We start from the raw sequence: 20,943 nt of genomic DNA, 5'->3' as shown, positions 1-20,943 counted from the left end.
TTAAATGATATATTAAATGATTATATTAAATATTTAATTGACTTTGAAAGAGATTAATTGATTAGAATAAAATATTTAGATTAAATAGAATAATTGATTTTGAGCAATGAATTTTTAACTAACTAAATAAAATATTATTGCAAATAATGACTTCCAATGCACCCTAAGAAAACACTATATCTTTTAACAATTCGACATAAATAAATACGATGTAAAATTACATGAAATAAATCTAGAAATATTCCCAGCACTTGTACAAATATTTCTACCTATACATATATACTATATTTATATACTAGTATATAGTATATGTTGCATAAATTTTGTCCCACTGGAATCACATCTTAAGTTATTAAAATTATGGAAAAACTGTAGAAACATATACCTTGTGTCTAATTTAAACATACTAAGACGACTGTTTTTTCTGTGTATCGGATACGCAAAGAAATGTTTCAGAGGAATGTTCTCCTCGATGCTGAACACCTTCATTCGATATTCATTGAACAACTTCAGTAAACAGTGCTTTGGAGACGGTTGAATGCCAGTTAGGAGAATATGTAACGAAAGATATAGAGTTTCTGCTATGGAGGCTTTGTGGTATGTACCGTCTCGCACGCACTACAGTCAGTTTCACCAAAGATTTTGGAGACGCAAGATGCACATCATGCGGTTCTCCATCAATATAATAAAACGTCAGCTGGACGAATTTTAAATTTATAATTTATTCCATTTATCTTCTTGAAATTGTAATATCGGATAGGCGATAATGTAATAAATATCTTAATATATCTTAATATAAATATCTTAAAAAGTAATCGAAACTATCATTTAATTATATAAAGTGTCCCAAAAGTTACAATCGGGAAGTAAGAGGTTCCTGACACGATTTGAAGCAACATTTTCCTTAGTGGAAATTTAATCCGCGGCTTCGTTTACGAAATATTAATAAAAAGAACAGTGACCAATGAAAGACGAGATCAACTAGCGCGAGGCAATCGAGCTAATTAGTAGAACTGGCCGCTTCGTGTCAGCCGAGCTCAGCTCTCATTGGTCAGTGTTTTTCTTTAATAACTCGTAAACAGAGCCACGGATTGTATTTATGCTAAGAGAAAAATTACTTGAAATGACCCGAGGAACCTTCCATTTAATTGTGAGTGAATCTTAGGACACCTTGTATAACAGCGATTTAGATGACACGTCGCAATCAAAATCTATCGTTAAACCGCCGAGTGTTCCGTCAAAGTGCAACTGTGGACCGGCGACGATATTAACCCTTTGCGCTTTCAAAGAAGCGAATAACGTCGTTCAGCGTATCATGTACCGCGATCTCCGTAACGGGTGCGGGAGCTTTTCACGTACCGAGCGGTGAAACACGAACCAGATAGTTGTCAGACTCTCTTCGAATGCTACATGAAACGCGCGCCGACCGATGAATGCAAGTAAAATCGCTCATCCCGAGTTTCGTTCATCTAGATCGCGCTCTCGCGCGCCCCGCGCGGCAATCGAGATAGGGAGAACTTAAATCTTACCGTGAGTCTTCTGGTTCTGGCTGCCTGCAGCAAATGGCTGACGAATTATAATATTCTCGCCGTCTTCTCGGCGCCAGGATACTCGGGGCGGCGGCACGCCTCTCGCACGGCACGTTAACCTCACCTGTACGTGTTATGAAACCAGAATTATAAAGAGAATCGTCTTCGTTATTGCCGGCGGTAACCTCACGGCCAACCCCCGGCTACCCACCTCCCCCACCCCCGGTTAACCCCACGGCCAACCCCGTATAAATATCTTCGGAAAAAAGTTGGAGCCGCGGGTGCCGCGCCGCGAAACGTATTCGCGCCGGAGAACCGTTCCCAAACGCTCGGAGATTATACCGGGGACTTATACGACGTAGTCGTTCCTTGAAAACTGCCCCCCGATATTATGAGCAATAAACGAATGATTCAGTGGGATACAGAGGAATCCCCCCGTGAATTCGAATGGCTCGAATTCCCCCGTCACGGCTTCGTTTTCACGCTTTCGCCGACGCGACGCGTCGACGGAATCGATGTATTGTGTGTCGGCCGCGACGAATCGCGTTTTGTCACATTTTCTAGCGCGCCGTCCGCGGAACGCAATATTAAACTTCCCCACTCGATCGACTCTGCGCGGCGCGCAGTTTAATCCATTCTGTTTATTTGCGGTAAACAACCGGTCCCGTAACAATGAGAATCCGGTCGAAAGGGCAATCCGCGATAATAAATAAAGGATTTGTGTCAATGTTGAAGTTATGCCGTGCAAACGAAACTCGAATTCGAGGCTTGATCGATCGTCGTGAATGCGATCGGTCTCAAAACCCTTTGAGGACGACGATCTTATCGATATCTTACACCAAAGGGTACAAGCTTACCTATGATGTGATTATTAGATCGCCGATTTTATAAATTTAAAAATTACTAGATGTAATTTAGGATATTAGAGAAATTTTAAAAATTTAAATCTTTAAAATTTGCCAAAATTATTAACACTTTATCGACCGGTCGTAAATATTTAGCTTAACGTTAAATCTTTTATTTTCACTTCATTTATTTTACCAATTTGTGAGAGGTATATAATATTTAGAAAATTATATAGCAATATCGAAGCTTACGGGAGGACAATCTAACACTTTTCTTAATAATTGATATTAAATTATTGGCTACCATGATAGCCGATTTATAGATATGAAGTGTTAAAGAATGTATTTGGCTCTTGAAAATAAAGACAATTTTTATTTAGCACAAACATCTTTAATCTAGTAATTATGTATAAAAAATTGTGCTGCGTCTTACGTGATAAATCAAAATTAATTGTACATTATGTTAAATAAAAGGAACAGTAAAAGGATAGGCTATAGTAAATGCCTGTGTCATAACAGGCGCTTTTACCTTATCTTTCCCCGGAAACAGTGGATGCAGGCGTTCTAAAGGGAGACGCGCGCTGCGAAACGGCGCGACAAGTGACGCGTCTCGCGCGTGTATCAGTGCGCGCGTGGAACAACAGAATGTTCATTTATTTGTACACATTAGCCTGTGATTGTACGATACCATACGACCCCGCCACTTGCCACAGCACCTCGCCGTGCGTCATCTCCAAGGCGGCGGCAGCCGTGACAAAGCGTGTTTATAGACAGAGCGCATTGTCTGCCCGGCGAATCTGCGCCCTATAATCGCATCTCCTCGGTTCGCGTAACGCGGTCCCAGGGAGCGCTGGATGCAATTTTGCATTTGTTTCGTTGCTCGGCGAACCCGATACCGTCGTCACAAGGAACAAAGAAGTGACGAGCGGCGGGAGGGCGAATACCACGGTCCCTTGATATGATGGAGACAGCGATTCCATTATGCGGAGCTACACCGAACCCAAGAACACTTTCTAACATATGTTCGAGAATCTTGCAATTTCGACCGACGGAGGGGGACAGGGCATTTTTATTTCTACAGTCGTTTCGATTCGACGAGATACGACGCAGCTACGTAGAATATTACGATTGACTTTCTCTTCTATTTCTGCGAAACTTTCTACTGTCAGTAGTTCGGAAGTTTAGTATCTTATCTATCATCGTTCATGGTTACATTGTAACATGGCACGATCACAGGTCTTTGTGTAACATATTTTTAGTTATTACTGATTTTATGCATTTATGGCAGCAGTGAGTTAAAACGAGTTGAAACTGAGAGGAGATTTCAAGAAACTAAGAATGTGATGTACTGAACTTATTGAAGTGATTCTTTAATGGCTTGTATGCCATTTTTTGTTTTACAGGTGATATCTGTTCTGTTTCGTAAATTTTGTTCTTTAAAGATATATTTTTCACAGATATTTGTAATCTTTCGCTTTAGTAATTGCGATGATTCTAGTATTATAAATAATTATACCTAAATTGATTCTCGTTTTTATTAACACTAAACGTATCGACATCTAAAAATAACTGATACGTGTTCCTTTATAAAAATTATAAAATTGAATTGATATCAATTTTTAAGAAAAAAGAATACACATTCAATAGTCACCAATAAAAGCAACTAATTTCAAAACTATTAAATGAAAATTTTATTTTACCAGTACTAATACATTTAGTATTAAATTAAACTTTGGCGTATACAATTTTTATAAAATTCTCCACTAAATTCCATACCCTATGCCTTCGTAATAAAACTAAGCAATTGCAAATCGAAACGATAAATAATTTAACATAACATTAAAAAGTCAATGCCTTATTTATAATCCGTTGAAATGATTCTAGAAATAATGAATCTGCCATTCACTTTCTGTCGTACGCAATTGTAAAGAAACGGACTACTTTTCACGAACTTATTTATACAAACGAATGTTTCTATAGAAAGCTGCAGTAAGATGCGCCGAATGTACACGTTCGAGAACCAGCGTGCAGAGTTTAAACAGTATAATTCGGAAACATGCTTCTTTAAAGGATCTACGTACAGGAGTCTTTTCAATGTTGGGATTTACTGTAATCTCTTTCAGAATACGAAAATGTATATAATGCTTGCGCGCCGGGGTATATCGCTCAACGGTATTTGAACTTTTATCCACACTTTAAAGGATCAACGCAAATAACGGAGAAAATGAGAAATAATCGCTTACGTGCCACGCATGAACTCGGCGCGTTCGCGGCTAAGTGAATAAGTAAAACGAATAACGGTAGGAAAATAAAGAAACAAAAAGTAGAAGAAAAATTTCAATAAATCGGTGAACGCTTTAATCGGAATAATACAACAGACATATTTACGTGATTTCTGTCATGTGTAGTAAATTATACAGAAAATTTGTACTCTGCAAAAAAAATCGACAGTCTAAACATTTAGCTATCTGTTCGATAAAAATTTAATCTTCTCCTCGTCGAACAAGCAATATTTATACGCGCGAACGTGCGAATATAAATATGTACATTTTGAAATGTACACTCGTCATCATTTAACAATCGTCTATGCTAACCGGTTAACGAGTTTCGATCCTTGCCGGTGGAAAATTGTTTTCCAATACGCTATCGAAACAAAACGAAGTTTACTTTCGCTTGAAAACGGAAACCGCCGCAATTACTTCATCGATCCGTCCCGATTTGTATCGGTTACGGATCCGACTGCGAATTAATTAAAATTGAAAACGATCGCGCCGGAATTCCGGCGCGCCGTAATCATGACGGACGCAAATTACTTATGTCACTTACAAAATTGCGCGCAAGCTGTTTACTCAAAGTCTAGGAGAGCCGCCACGGCAACGAGCTTTTACGAAATTAAAATTTATGAAGCCATTCTGCGAGACTTTGTGGTCACGATTGTTAATTACTGTTGGACTTTCTTCCGGCTCCTTTACCAACTTAGGATACGTTTGAGGCTCGCTTCTCTACACGATGACGACGCTAAAGCAACCTTTCGTATCTCAAACGTGTTCCACGTAATTCGGGATCGTATCTCGCATTTGTTGCTTGCGATCCACTGCTATTTTAATCCACCATTTCGTTGATCGTTTGCCGGTAGTTTTTTTCCCATATTTGTCTCGATGAAATCGCAAGCGTCTCGTTAAAAAATACACGATTGAACGAAGAGCACGCGCCGCTTGAATTTACAATACGCGCCGGAACGTTCGCAGAATTTCGTGGAAAATCTGACCAGCGCCGGACTAAGTTTCCGCGGGTATTTCTCGAGACGCGATTGAACCGTGACGGTCGTCAAATATTTATGATATTATTACCAGCGAAAGTTGCGAGAAAAATCATATTGCTGCGAAGTTTTATAGGAATTAATGAATAAAAGATTTTGTATTTTTATTTGTAATACATAAGTACCGTATGAAAAATATAATAGTTAAATACAAATTTGTATACTTTAACCAAATATTATTTTTGAGAGTGTCATTTTAAATTAATTGACATTTATAATAAGGAAGAATGCATCAAACATGAAGCCATAAATATGCGAATAGAATTTATGGATATTACATTATTTTCAATTTATCACTATATTTAAAAGAGGAAGGACATTCTCGCTAATATTTCTTGCAATTAATATTAGTAATTTTTATTTCGTTCAAAGGTTCGCGGTTTATTTATAATTCGTGATTCAAACACGTCATTTGTGCAGACTCAAATTATATTTCAAGTTTGACTCGTAATTATTAATACCAGTTCCCGAAACACGGCTGATTAAAAATTACCAACACCGAATTATACCCGAAAGCATTGGCTTTCTGTCAAAATATGCTTCCCAAATCGATTTTGGATTTTCTTCTCGTGCCAAAAATATCTTCCGCACCTACTGCGAGCAGCAGCGGTAGAATAGAAACGTCCCCGTTCTCTTCAAAATACCCGAAATAGCGTTAATAGTGCTAAAAGTGGAATCTCCTATAAATACTGACAAAATCTCGCCCGACGAAACTCAAATTACGCGAAATAAACGGATGGAAATTTTGAGATTTTTGTGAAAACCGATACGATTAGAACCAATTCGTTGCTCGCTGTTTCGCGCGGTTCTCGGCCGAACTTCTTTTCGACGTTCGCTCGTGTTTTCCGTGTCCATCCATCGCTCCGTTAATTTATTTAATTCATGCACATAAATTTCACGTTACCCGCGCAAAAACTACTAGAGACATTTTATTAATTCCCACGTGTGGTGAGAGCGTTACAAATTTAAAAATCAGCGCTAGCGAAGGCAGTTTGCGACGCCGAGGCTCCGCGATAAAGCACTTATGATTTACAACCCTTGTGCGCTGCGCTTGGGAACATGCAATCACTTCGTCAGTGATCACGTGGTCGTATACAGGGCGAGTCACCTTAATTTTTCTTGTAAACTAAATGTCGCGTGAAAAAATGTGTCGAACTTAAAAGTTGTTTTGTATAGAGAGAGAAATACATGGCAATAGTTGCTTTTTTTATCAAAATGAGGTTATAATATAATTCGCGAAATTGTAACAATTTTTCTAAGCTTGGAAATTCAGTGTCCTGAAGCTGCTAGTTTGTGAAATTAACAAATATCTTAATCATGTCGCTATAATTAATTTTATGCTCTTCTGCAATGCGTCTATAATATAGTTCTCTCAGAAAATGATATCGGATTTAATGAAACGACGTTAAACAATGAGAAATAAATGCTTCATTAAAACGTTTCGCCCATAAATCAAAGCCCGATTCGAGAACTAATATACCAAGCAATTCCGACGCGACGCTCACTATTTTAATAAAAAAAGGATCCTCGGAGAGACCGTATATAACTGGAAATTCCAGTTTTAGCATTCTAAGGGATAATTCACAAACGGACTTGAAAAGAACCTGTCCTGAAAACCCGATTCATCTTCCAGTGTAAGATAACGATCCCAGGAGACTAACAGAACAAGAGCCAACGGATATAAAGACGGAGATTACCAGGGTCAACGTCTGCTTCGAAAACCATAAACAAGGTTGTCCTGCGACGGTCCTGGAGGTTCCACGGGCAATTTTTCGCACGCATTCTTCGACCACGGACGAGTCCTGCAGGACCGTTGCAAAAGAAACGTACAATTTTCAAACCTTCGCGGAAAGGAAGACCGATTAAAGCTGGAGACGCTGCAAGTCAAATTCATTACTCGCAATTTATTATTTTATCTAGTTGTTTAAGTGATTCGAATAATTCTTTATTCGAGTAATTTTTTATTTGAATGATTTTTATTCGAATAATTCTGGATTTAAATGATTTTTTTATTTGAATAATTCTTGATTCGAATGACTCTTTAAATGAACAATTCTTGATTTGAATGATTTTTTATTCAAATAATTCTTTATTCGAATAATACTTAATTTGAATGATTTTTTTATTCGAATGATTCTTTATTTGAACAATTCTTTATTCGAATGATTCTTTATGTGAACAATTCTTTATTGGAATAATTCTTGATTTGAACGATTTTTTATTCGAATAATTCTTTATATAAATAATTCTATATTGGAATGATATTTTATTCAAACTATTCACCACAGATTATTGTACCTACTTGTTCAAACAATTCCTATGTTTTTTCTATTCGAATAATTCTTTATTATTTTTTCTATAAATTTCTGTAGGAATAAATTCTTATTCGAATACAATCTTATTAGAATGAATTCTTATTCGAATACAATCTTATTAGAATGAATTCTTAATCAAATACAATCTTATTAGAATGAATTCTTAATCAAATACAATCTTATTAGAATGAATTCTTATTTGAATACAATCTTATATTCTGATCTATCTACATCTTGTATTCGATCGAATATTTATTCGACAGCGTCAAATAACATTTTCTTCTCTTTCATCCTGCTTTCGCAGCTCGTTCAAATTTGTCCACTGATAAAAATATTTTCCTTCTTCTAATCATCTTAATAATTTGAATAAAAATTCATTCTAAAATTTTCCTAACCATTTAACAGTTTTCCACTCATCCGAATTATGCAATGAAAAATACACAAAACGCGTCACACACACGTCTTCCATACGGTCTCCTTTTCCGGGCGTCGATCTGTCTGTGTCCTTTGAAACGATCCTGTATTTTCTAGCGGTCTTCCACGTGGCCTCGCAGGGTCAACAATGTTTTCCAATCCCAAGAACCGTCCCGGTCGCTGACATTGAACCAAAGGGCGTACCCGGAGGAGCGGAGCAGCAGCAGCCAGTGTCTCGAGGACAGAGACGGTGTTCCCGGTGTACTTCGCCCGAACGAAGTTTGTAGTACGCGGTTTCCGGGTTAAGAGTATTAAAGTGTGTGCAGTGAGAAAACACGACGTCGGGAGGCAAGGAGTCGAGAGAGCCGCCGCCGCCGCCGCCAGCCCAGCAGCCGCGGCTCGGGCACTTCGACTGTCCCCTGGCGCCCAAGTAAGTGACGAACATACTCTTTACGTATGAATACACTCGTTCCCGGAACATTTTTCAATTGAGAGGAACAGAAATATACGGAAGGTGACCGCGATAGCGAGATCCTCGGACCGCGTTTGTCATTTTATACGATGGTCGTTGTTGTTGATAGGTTCCTTTGTACGGTCATTGTCTTGACCGACAGCATTTTGGGATAGAGTGTTGAAGTTTTCAACCCTTGGAGTGGTCACTCTGAGACACCACTGAAATTGTTCCAACGCGTTCTAAAGTAATCTTTATACTGGCAAAGTTTAGACACAAAAAATAGTTGAAAGAGAAATTGTTAGCACAAGTCGCGAAAATCAATTTCATATTATGAAATACTACAAACCAGAAAGGTTATTTTATATTTACTAGGTAACTATTGCTTGATACAGTACATTTATGAGTTATTTATTCAATAATGCATCGTTCTAATTCAATACTGAAATATTTAAAAACAAGTGTAATTTGGAAATATGTTACTATTTTATACCAAATATTCCCTCTTTATTTTATTTGTAAATTTTAATTGGATTAAGAAGATACTAGTTATTATTTTTATTATATAAAAGGAAAGTTAGATACATACTTATTATACACGTAATAAAGTAATTCTAGTACTTCGTTCATAAATTAAAATGTTCTTTTTAATTTAAAATGGCACGACGAAAAAAAATTCTTAACATAATCGAAATTATTGTACCCTAGACTTGTAAGCTAATTTAAGTTCCTTTTTAATATCATTTAATTATTATATACCGCGGACTCTTAGGCAAAATAAAAATTGTCGTTGTTCCTTAATAATATTAATGAGTTCACAGTAATAATCTTATCAAAATCCTTATACATTTGTACTATTTTGCATTTAATCTGCTTATTTTAATCCAAAATACATAAAATCCATAAGTGTAGACTAATTATAACTATATAGTACAATTCTTATTATTTTAGATAGCAAATTGAAAATAAAATATGTAAATATCATACCATGGTATACTGTTCGAAAAGGCACGAAACGTTTTAAACGAACAATGAGGAGACATCAATTGCACGTCGTCTTGAACGAACAATGCTCTGCGCAAATAAAATATTAGGAGGTTGGAATAATCGAAGTACGCCGGCAATTTAATTGTGTCGCTCGACTAAACACGATAAAGTTTCCTTTATTCGGTTAAAGAATATCGGATCCCGCTGATCAAATCTCGTCCAGTTTATAGTTAAACAACAGCAAGTTTTGGATTTAACGCTGGAAGTTGTTCCACAGAGGGAGGAAAAGCAGGAACGAGAAATCGATAAGAAACGATCGACGGAAACAATCGTACCGAGCATTCGATAACAATCAATTTTATAACGTTCTTGCTTTATCCAACGTTTCTCGCGACAATTTTAGATAACATTAAATACCACACTGGAATAAACTGGAATAAACGTAGGTTAGTGCCCAGCAATAATATTCTTTAAGACACGGACGGACCTAGCCGGTTAATTTTGAGTTCAGGATTTTTCGCTAACGGCTGGTAGGCGATTTAGATTTAAAATAATTTTCCTGCCGAGAGAACGCATACTTTATTGCTTAACTTTAGGATTTCGCTTCTCTCGGCCTCAATAGTCAAGACGTACCATAAAAAAAGCGAAAGTTCCGAAGGGTAAGTCCCATGTTAGTTTACAACGGTGGCCAGCCGTGATCACACCTGGACGAATTTCCCGTCTTTGTTAAAATATCGCTGTCGCCACCACCTTTCATATACAAAATCATGGAAAACCAATCAGCGAGTATTAGAAATGCGTGAGAGGGGTAGCAGTTTACCTCGAGAGACAACATTTTTTAGAACGTCAGAGTTGGAATAGAATTCGAGGACCTCGGACCTCCGAAGGAAAGGTGTAAATAGTACGAGGCTGAATATATCAGTTTTTCGCCACTAAAATCCGGTTCTCCGTTTAATACAGTCCACGCATATAACGTCACAATTCATCGCTATTACCGACGACGCCGCGACGCTCCACCAGGTAGAAAAATATGCGTTTGAAAAGCTTGCGCGCGAGAGAAAAAGAATCAGTTATCGTACGATTCTTTTGTGCGACGTATCCCAGCGATTCTGAATAAAAATCAGCAAAAGCATTCCGGCTAACTAAAGTTGCTTTTCTCTTTTCGAAATTTGCAGAAACTCGCGCTGGCTCTCAAACGCAGTTTGTTCAGACAATTTTGTTCCGTGCACGTTTTAACGCGATCTCGCGAAAGCGAGGGTCCCCCACCTTTTGCAACGACCTCTCAAAAGTTGATCTACGATTTTCTTCGCGGCGCCATTGTACTCGAAATGAATACTGTGTGCCACCGGCATCGCGCCGCATTGAAACGAATGTGGAAAATTTCAAATGAAGAAAAGCAACTTTACGTTACTAGCGCCGTTCTATAATAAAAAAAGAAAGGCTCGCCGAAAGACCGAGTTCAAGGAACATGGAAGTAGAAACTTCACCCTTTCGAACGGCCGCAGAAAGAACACTGTAAGATCCTTTTCCATGGAGTTATGGGATCACTAAGATCGATCTAACGACTTTTTAATTCTGTAAAGAAATATACTCTAATTATTAATATTGTTAAGTAACGTTGGGTGCTTTCGTTACAAAAATATTTAAGAAGATATTAAGAAGGAAATGTTTAACTCAAATAGCATATATCTGTTAATAATATTATAAAATATATAAGGATATGTTTCATGCTTTTCTATCATTACTATTATGATTTAAGAATTGGTGTAGTACATGTTCCAAAAAAATAAAATTTCCTGAAATATCTTACTTCTTTATTAAGAATTGTTATTACAATAAATAAATAAGATATCGTCGCGTAGTGAAGAAATACTGTAATTTCGTAAATTCTTTTATAACACTGTTCTTTAACTTTCTAGAAGATTTTAAGGATCGCTTTAACGTCGTAGACCGCGCGTTCGAATATTTTTCAGAAACGCGTAACAATAGCGTCTGGAGAGACAGGTGAAACGTACGTATCGCGCTCGGGCTTTTCTTGCCGCAATTAGCCGGGCGATATTATCATTTCCAATGGAATACATCGGTGCTGGGACCGGATTTTCTCGGCGATCTCACCTGGAGAGACGATCGTTTCCTCGATTTCTTTTCCACCGCGGTCTTCCCGTGAACGACCTTATCAATTTCGAATTAAGGGCACACAGGTAGGTCGCCGGACCGATATCCTAAATCAGGGATGATACAGAAAACGAGTTTGAAAGTTCTAGTCCCCGGCTCATTGAAATTCAGATAAAGTACGAAACGTATCGCGCGGCCCGCCGGAAAATCCCGTCCGCCCGACGAGATTTTTATAAACACTTCGGGCGCGCTCGACGGTGAAACCGGAACGCGCGCGACCGCCGCGACCTATGGCGGCCCATTAATAGCAATATTTATCGGTCGAATGAAAAACTATCGTTCCCTACCCCTCCCACCCCCGTTTCAACGTTTGCAACGCGGACCGGTTAGCCGACCGATTTAATTCACGAGTTCTCCGATTCGAATTGGAATTTTCATTTTTGATGAGCCGGCTGGCGGCCACGCGCGCGCGCGTGCGCGCGGTCCGCAACAGGGGGACATTATGACAACGGGGGAACCAGAACCAATATTACTTTTTTCGGGGGAAGCCCGTTCGATTCACTAGAAAAATTCCGAATATTTAGGCAATCTTCCTGCGCAAATCTTTGCTGTCCCGTGTTTTTCATTAACCCCGTTTTATTATTGGATTCGGGAATAAGTTCGCAGCGTTTTTATATTTTCTTTTATTTCACAACGATTATGTTGCTGTTTGACAAAGTGTATGCTCTACAGAACTGTGCTAATCGTCTTCTCGAGTTATTTAATCCTTTGCACTCGAATGGTGACTCTGGGGCACCACTAAAATTATTCTATTACGTTCAAAAATAATTTTTATAACAATAAGGTTTAGATTTGAAAAATTGTTGAGTAGTGAAACTGTTGCTCCGAGTCGCAAAAATCAATTTCGTACGCATAAAAGCGCGCTTTATTGCGTAGAATAGAAATAGTATGAGTCAGAGATTTTATTTCACATTTATAGTTAAAATGGCTTCGAGGGCAAGGGGTTAATTTGTTATTACTTTCGAGGCTGTGGCGACACTCAATCGGCGACGGTAATAGCAACTCGAGTTGTCCGCTTGCAGATTCCAAGGGTTTGGCGATAAACAAACATTCCTTGACGTTCGCAAGAACGGAAATTACATTATTCCTTTATTTATTACTTTCGCGTAATAAAAAAAAATAATAAATGATAAATAGTAAGTAATGGATTACTTTATTGTTATAACTATTAACACAGTTTTGTAGAGCAGAAACAGTTCTATCGAACGAATATTGTACACTTTGTCAAACAGGAACAAATCGTTGTAAAATAAAAGAAAATATAAAAATGCTACGAACTTATTCCCCAAGCCGATACAATTTTCGTTAGACCATCGCGTTTATGTTCGTATACAGAGATGGGCATCGCATTAATCGAAGGACTATTTTGATGATTAATCGCAGTTAACAATCGAAACGCTAGTGTTTTATTCATTAATCGTAATCGATAATTGACATATTACTGTTTTAATCAGTAATCGCAATTAATAATTGAAACGTTACTGTTTCGATTATTGAACGCCATTAACAATTTAAATGTTACTGTGTTAATCAGTGATCATAATTAACGATTCATATAGTATTATTTTAATTATTAATCGCAATTAAGAATTCCTGTGCTACGATTAATCGATAATCAATGTTTAAATTTCTTGCAATTTTAAGTCGGCGTTAACAAACGAAAGTAGCAATTTAATCAATGAAAAGTAAACGATTATTAATTGTATCTTTCAATCGACGATTAGCGATTGATTTCATTAATCAATTAATTCAGTCGTCACTTCTTCAAGTACCTTTAATCAATCATTCTGTTTTCATCAATCATTTAATCGAATTAACAGTTTTAATCGATTAATGCCGAATACAGTTCACGCATAAAATACTATAATTATCATATTCGAAGATGTCCGAAAATTGTTAATGGAAACGATGCACTATACATGGAACCATGTGTTGTACATCAATTTTTTCGTATTTTTAGGGATTTCATAAAAAATGTTGCACGTTAATGGAAAGATTTTTAAGCAGGCCTTCTGCCGAGTAAGTATTTACTATAAAAGTGTTTTAATGGCAGCTTCAACGTAATAGTGTACTCATCATTCTATTATCATTAACGGTAGAAGAGCTAAGAGGCGGATATTTCTACCGGCAGTTACAAAATGTTAAAAATACGACGTTTCGCTGGACAGGAATGTTTTTAAACAATTATTTACTGTCCTGTACCTTTCAAAAAGTACGACGAAATTATTTTTCATTTATTAAATATAATATTCCCTGTGATGAATATTCGATGCAATTAAACCATTGGATGTGCAGTTACTTCAGAAAGAAGCACAAGGTTAATGATGAAATTAATACGATAACAATGACAGAATTATGATTAAAATGTCAGAAGTTAAACGACACGTTGTTTTGTTAAGTGGATTAACGACCGATTATACAATACTATAATCTCGTTCTTGTTAATTCCAAATTATTGCAGAAACATTTGTAATGTGTTGAATCGATATATTACTTAACCAGAAACATTAATTCGTCAACGTAATCTTCATAAAAGCACAGGATCAATTAAGAATAATCAGATTAAAAGATTATATCGTGGTAACCAACCCCCATCCGTTCCTCGTGTTAGTTTCACACAGTTTTCACAGATACCGAAGAAATAATATCTGTCCTACGTGTAGATCGTCTTATTAGTTCTGAATCACGTGAATAATCAACGTTAAAACTTCCCCAACCCCATCCTAGGTTTCCATTCTTACGTAAAGAATTTGCGGAATCAATTATTTATTGTTCCATCTCATTTATTACTTAGCATCGTATCTATTTGATATCACAGAACAAATCATGCTGTAGAAATAAGGAAAATTATTAACCAAGTATTAATAAAGAAAAAATTGTTACACAGAAGCACAATACTGTAAAGTACATATTATGTATTTACAATAAAAATTAGTAGAAACTTTTAGTAAAAATAAGTAACGAATGTGAGTTCATAAAAATCGTATTAATTAAGAAAAAAATTGTTACACAAAAGCAGAATACTATAAAGGGGATATTATGCATTTATAACGAAAATAAATTGAAAAATAAAACAGTGAAGTACTGGAAAAATTTATCAATTTGATTATATTAGTTAGAACTCTTTAAAGTGATTCAAGAATGGAATAAATATTTATGCTGTTTCTTGCGACTAATGCATAAAATGTTTATTCTGCATATATAGAATTACAGTCTAAATATAACTATTAAAATATGCTATTCTGAGCACTCGGATAAAACGTAATTAATTAAAATTTGTATAATATAACTAAACTAGTTTTCAAATAAATCACGTATTTACTTTTGCAGCTTATTCAAATATTTATTGTCCACGAACGCGTGTTCTTTATTTGGTTGACTGAACATAGTTATTATCCTGACCGCTCGTGAAATATCGAGGAACTAAAAATACTGCAAATTTAATAAAAAGAACTCAGTAGCTTTAATATTGTCTTAGAAAATAATAACCCTTTTCCTAAGAACCCGTGAAAGCAAAAGTCTTGGCAGAAGCAGCCCGCTCCGTATTGCGTTAATAAGTTGAACCCCAAGTTCGTTGACAGCCGGCTAAACTCGATGGAAACGGCGAACAAGCGGTCGCAAATCAGTGGGCCGGCCTTTGTCTTCTCCCTTCCCCGTTTCCCGCGCACCGTAAATATCTCGGCTGATTAAATATGTTTGAGCGGCGGTGTGTATAAGTGAGCGCCAGTTCCTTTCCCCCCCCCCCCCCTCCCACCCCTCCCCCCGTGGCCCGCATAAATATTCCGTCCTTAAACGTACGGTATATTACGGTGAGTTACGTCGTCATTTCTCCGCGGCTTTTTAATTGTGCGCCCCGCGAAAATTTAGTGGGCGAAGTAGTTTTAATTACTGGAATTCACGGGAACTGAATCCCCCCACTCCCCAACCCCACCCCCCTCCCAAACGGTACGGCGGAAGCGGCGGAAGGCCGCTCCTCAAGCGGACGGAGGACGACGCGAGGACGATCGCGTCTGTCGCGATTGAAGAATATCGCGGGAGAGGAGGGGGAATCATCCGCGGGCGCAGACCGAGGTTTTCAAAGCACTTTAACGTTCGTTCCTCGGGAAAACGTAATATTCTCCGGGCGGGTCGTGGCATCAGCTTTGATAAGAAAACCAGGAAACGAGAAATATTTACACATTACGCTACACACATGTCTCGGAAGCGACGCCGATCCTGCTCCCTTCCTCCCTTCCTCCGCCCCTCCGGCGCGATACGCACACGCGCAACAGGTTATTGAGACGCTTTAACAATATTCACGGAATATTCCTTTCCCCGTGACGTTTGATTGAAATCTATGAGATTTCTCGATTTAAATGCCGGCGCAACGGTGCGCCGATATTTCATGAAAAGTAATTCAAATTTCGCGATACAAGGGAAATAGGAGCTTTTTATAAGACTTTATCCGCGGACTGCGTGGGCGGAGTCTAGAAGATTGTTCCGAACGACTCGAATCGTTAGCAAATAATGACTCGACGCGGGGCGTACAAAGAGGCATTTATAATGTACGTAAATAGATTTCAAGGTTCTTGTTTATATGTTATATCATGGTGATATATCAGGTCATTAAGTATGTAATGTACATTCCACGTGTATATAAATACACGTGTATAGATGTATATACAAAGGTGCGCGTGTAATTAATTCATTTGTGTTTTAATTCGTTCAGAAGGTATAACAATATGTGTTCTTTAATTTCACAGAGAGTTATAAGAGAATAAATTATAATTATTTTCTGAAAGAAAAAAGTACAGAAATAGATAAACAAATAAATCAAAAGAAACGTTTGCTAGTTATTTGCAAATTGTTTTATTTTACTAACATTTTGTTTTTGTAAAGGGTTTACCTTCTGAACGAAGTAAAAGAAGAATACATTAATGAAATAATTCACTGTTAATTTCATACTTAACAACCTAATAAAATATAAAGAATAATTACTGCAATGAACTTTCATAAACAATTTCGTTTCAACTCTCGTTGATTTATTGATCATTCGTTTAAACCCAAATGTGCTGACCAATTTATAAAAATCATTAATTGATAAGAGAGTTATTAGGAAGAATTTTTTGTTTTCAAGGAAGACTCCATCGTATAAACGTTTCATTAACATTTACATAAGTATGGTTATACTTAAATGTATAATAAAGCATAAATAATTATGCTTGTTACGATGTACGTGAAAAGTTTTACATCGGTAACATATACGAATTTAATTAAATATATAATAGCAATTGATTCATTATAGTATTCATTGCAAGATACAAAGAGAGAACGAGTTGTTATTAATTTACTATAATCTAGAATGATTTATATTAATTTCATGTACAATCAATTACTCACCTGTCCTCCTTCGCGCACCATGACGTCGCCCGACGTCTCCTCAGGAATGAAATCAGGTGGCACAACGATTGACAGCGTACCTGTCTGAAAAAAATATACTTCTTGAAACGATATTTGAAAATAGGTAGATTAGAAAACGAGCTTACATATTATATACATATAATATTCATTACTGTATAGCCTAATTTATATTTTATACCCGTCTGAAAATATATACTTCTTGAAACGATATTTGAAAATAAGTTAGAAAAAAAGTGCACATATTATATATAATGTTCATAATTGTATAGTCTAATTTATATTTTTGCGAGAGAAATAGTTGAATTGGACTTGTTTTTATGTTCTGGTTTAAAGATAATCTCAATCGAACCACAATAAAGATAATCTCAATCGACCAAATATTGTGTTATTGCATGACCGATCCGAGTGTAAAATACGCACGCACGAGCACAAAATTTCACCTATGGTACATAAATCTCGGAGACTAACCATAAATCTTCAAAAATTTCGTGACCTACATCGCGAACCAGGTACAAGTCATTAACATTTCATCATTTCCTTTGCGATCATCGAAAACTTCCGAAAGCACGAACGCAAGGCGTCTCACAAGGAAACCTTACGAAAATGTATGCTGCTTTTAGAACGGCAAGCTATGAGAATAGTGTACTGTGTACGTAGAAATATCAAATTGCTCGAACAAAATTCAACGATGCCTCTCAAGGAACGGAACAAGGGTGCTGATTGTTAGACTGCGAATTTTGCGCATTTATGATAAAAACGTGGCGGATTGAATAAAACGCTAGAAATGTAGTGGAGAAACTTGAAGGCGTTATTCTTTTAATTTTTATATTATTCTTTCAATTTTGGCATTATTCTTTGAATTTTGACGTTATTTTTTCGGCGTGCGATTATTTTTAACTGATTATACAGGTTAAGAATAAAAATAAATGAAGCAACTCTTGTTTGTTATAATTGAAATACAGAATTATTCTTTTTCTTTTTATTCTACGCGAAGTTCCGCAGCTTACTTATCGTACTTTCAAGAATAAAAATTTATGCCTCATAAAATCTGTATCGACATGTAATAGAACCTCGATTATCCGAAGTAATTAAAAGGACATAATACTAGACTAAATCCGTATTGATTTACGCGTTGGACGTGTAATATTAGGACAAGAGGGAATTCTGAAAATCGAGGCATCGTATTTTATAAATCTGTAATTTTATTACTTTAGAATTTCATAGTTTTGTTCTTCGATAATTTGATAATTTGATAATTTACTATTAACTTTGTAAATCCGTAATTTTATATTAAGCTATATTTAAACAGAATAATTATTTCCAGCATTACATGACTATCTAATTTGTATAATACCTAGCACCAAAAGTGTTCAATTATTCTAACCCTATAAGATTGTATTTATTTAGACCTTGTGCAGTATTAATTAAAAAATATACTTCAATACAGAAATCCAGTAAATCATTTTCTGAAAACTGCAAAATTTTAATAATTAGGCAATGGAGTATTGAAAACTATATTTTATATATAAACTATCAATTTATACATAAAAATTGGGATATCTACCCTAATGGTCCACGAATCTACATAGTGCAATTTCAGAGTATTACTATACAATAACGCTAGGTAAGGGCTACATCAAATATAACATCCTTCACATATTATTCTAAAAAATTCCGCTGACGAAAAAAATCATCATGCCTACTTCCATCAGAGGCATCATCCTGCTACAACAAAATACACCCACCCACCAAATTAAAAATATGTTCGAACACCTTCGCGGGCCACCGAACACTTCCGCAACGTCGCCGCGTCGAAGTAGTTTCGCATTGCGAAACCAGTCGCGGAATAGCCCGCTAGCATCCTGCGGAACGTTTCATCCGTTGCGCCAAAACTCGTCGGTCCCGTTATATATTTTCCGGTACGCACCCGGAACGGGCCAGAATTTAATGTTAATGATACGCTTAACGGCTGCACAATGCATCAAGTAAATTTCCTTTCTTACCGAATCTCTAAATTATATCCGTGCACATTACTCTATTCGCGGGTGCGGGACTGAATAACAAGCGGGAGCCCCTAAATCCTGGCTGTATTTCGCTTCCGACTCCCTTAGCCACCCACCCGCACGCCCACGGGGGAAAGCAGGAGCAACATATCACGGGGGGTTGTAAGCGACACGAGGAGACGCGGGAGGTGGTCGACTCACGGGGGAGGTTTGCCGGTGTCGGGCCGCTGCCAATGAGCGCCGCCGCGGCTTTTCATTAATTAACGACAAGCCGCGCTGCGATATAATAAGTAACACGGTCGACGCGGCTCTCGTTCGCGACCGCTCCACTGTTGCCTAACAATCCGCCGCGGAATTTTTCACCGCGTCGAAGCGATCGACGTGTTAACCTGGACCGGAGGGTGCCGAGCGTGCACTATGGGGTTGTTCGTCGAATTTCGTCGGTCGGAATCTGCTGTTCCATTTACAGCGCAGAAAATCAACCTGGTAACTTATTTGTGGCGTTTTAGCGTAGGAAAAATGATAAATAAAAATAATTGCAAGCTAATAAAAATAACTACGAACAAATGATAATGATTACTAATAAGTAAAAATAATTCTGAACGAATAAAAATGATCATAAACAAGTGAAAATAATTATGAATATATAAATACAATTGTAAGCTAACAAGAATAATTCTAAATAAATAGAAATATTATTTTTATTATTTATGGATTCAAAACGTGCCTATTTATTTGCGCTTACTATTGCCACTGTGCGAGGGCTATATAGTTATTAAAAATATATATAGGAAATTCAACAAGCTATGTAAAACCACTGTAAAATATTAAAAACTATTAAAACCTACAGCAAGGTATCAAAAGTCACTGATAACATTAAAAAAAACAGCTATACATAATTAAATACAAAATAGAATAAAAAGCAATTTTACGCTTTGGTTTTCTCTCATTTTTCCCGATGTTGCGCGGCGTGTGTCCCGTTTTATTGTGATTCTCATTGCGTCAGAAGGCAGAAGGCCCGAATATAAATGGCCATATCTCCGCGCGGAAGGGAAAAAGCAGAAAGGGAATTTGCGATTCGCCGTCTCCCAGCTACTTGTCTGTTCCAGGTATGAACTCATTTCCACCTACGACGAGTTTGACAAAATCGACTTTTGGCCGGCTGAATCCGGCGAACAGACCGCGCGCCGGAAAGAGAAAGAGAAAGAGAAAGCGAAAGAGAAAGAGAAAGAGAGAGAGAGAGAGGGTTGGAAACGAGGGTGGTGGTGGTTCCGGGCGCGGAGGGTGCTGTTAAAGTGGTGGGGGGATGGTAAAGCACGAAACGTCGGAACGGATTCTCCTTTCTTCTCTCCCGGGGGCTACGTTGAATCGGCCGCGAAACTGCTTGTTCATTACGTATTTGCAGCGCGATTTCTCTTCCGACTAAAGGGAGATTTGAGTAGTTGACTTTCATCGGCTGCCGAGATATTCCCTTAAGAGGCGGGCCCGGGTCCGCGGGGATTGAA

At 37.3% G+C, this 20,943-nt stretch overlaps 1 protein-coding gene across 1 annotated transcript in view; it reads right to left on the bottom strand.

Moving 5' to 3' along the window:
- LOC144468816 (lachesin) overlaps positions 1 to 20,943 on the bottom strand; it is a 110,268-nt gene that overhangs the window by 20,144 nt on the left and 69,181 nt on the right. Inside the window, exons 4-5 of the mRNA XM_078178560.1 lie at positions 17,415 to 17,498; positions 1,530 to 1,653 (exon numbers count right to left, since the gene is read on the bottom strand). Of these exons, the coding sequence (XP_078034686.1) occupies positions 1,530 to 1,653; positions 17,415 to 17,498 (208 nt within the window). The remainder of the gene's footprint in view (positions 1 to 1,529; positions 1,654 to 17,414; positions 17,499 to 20,943) is intronic.

This window comes from Augochlora pura, chromosome 4 (assembly GCF_028453695.1).
Source record: "Augochlora pura isolate Apur16 chromosome 4, APUR_v2.2.1, whole genome shotgun sequence".
NCBI classification, from domain to species: Eukaryota; Metazoa; Arthropoda; class Insecta; order Hymenoptera; family Halictidae; genus Augochlora; species Augochlora pura.
Note: the sequence above shows the minus strand (reverse complement) of the source record. Positions and strands in the feature narration are given on the sequence as shown.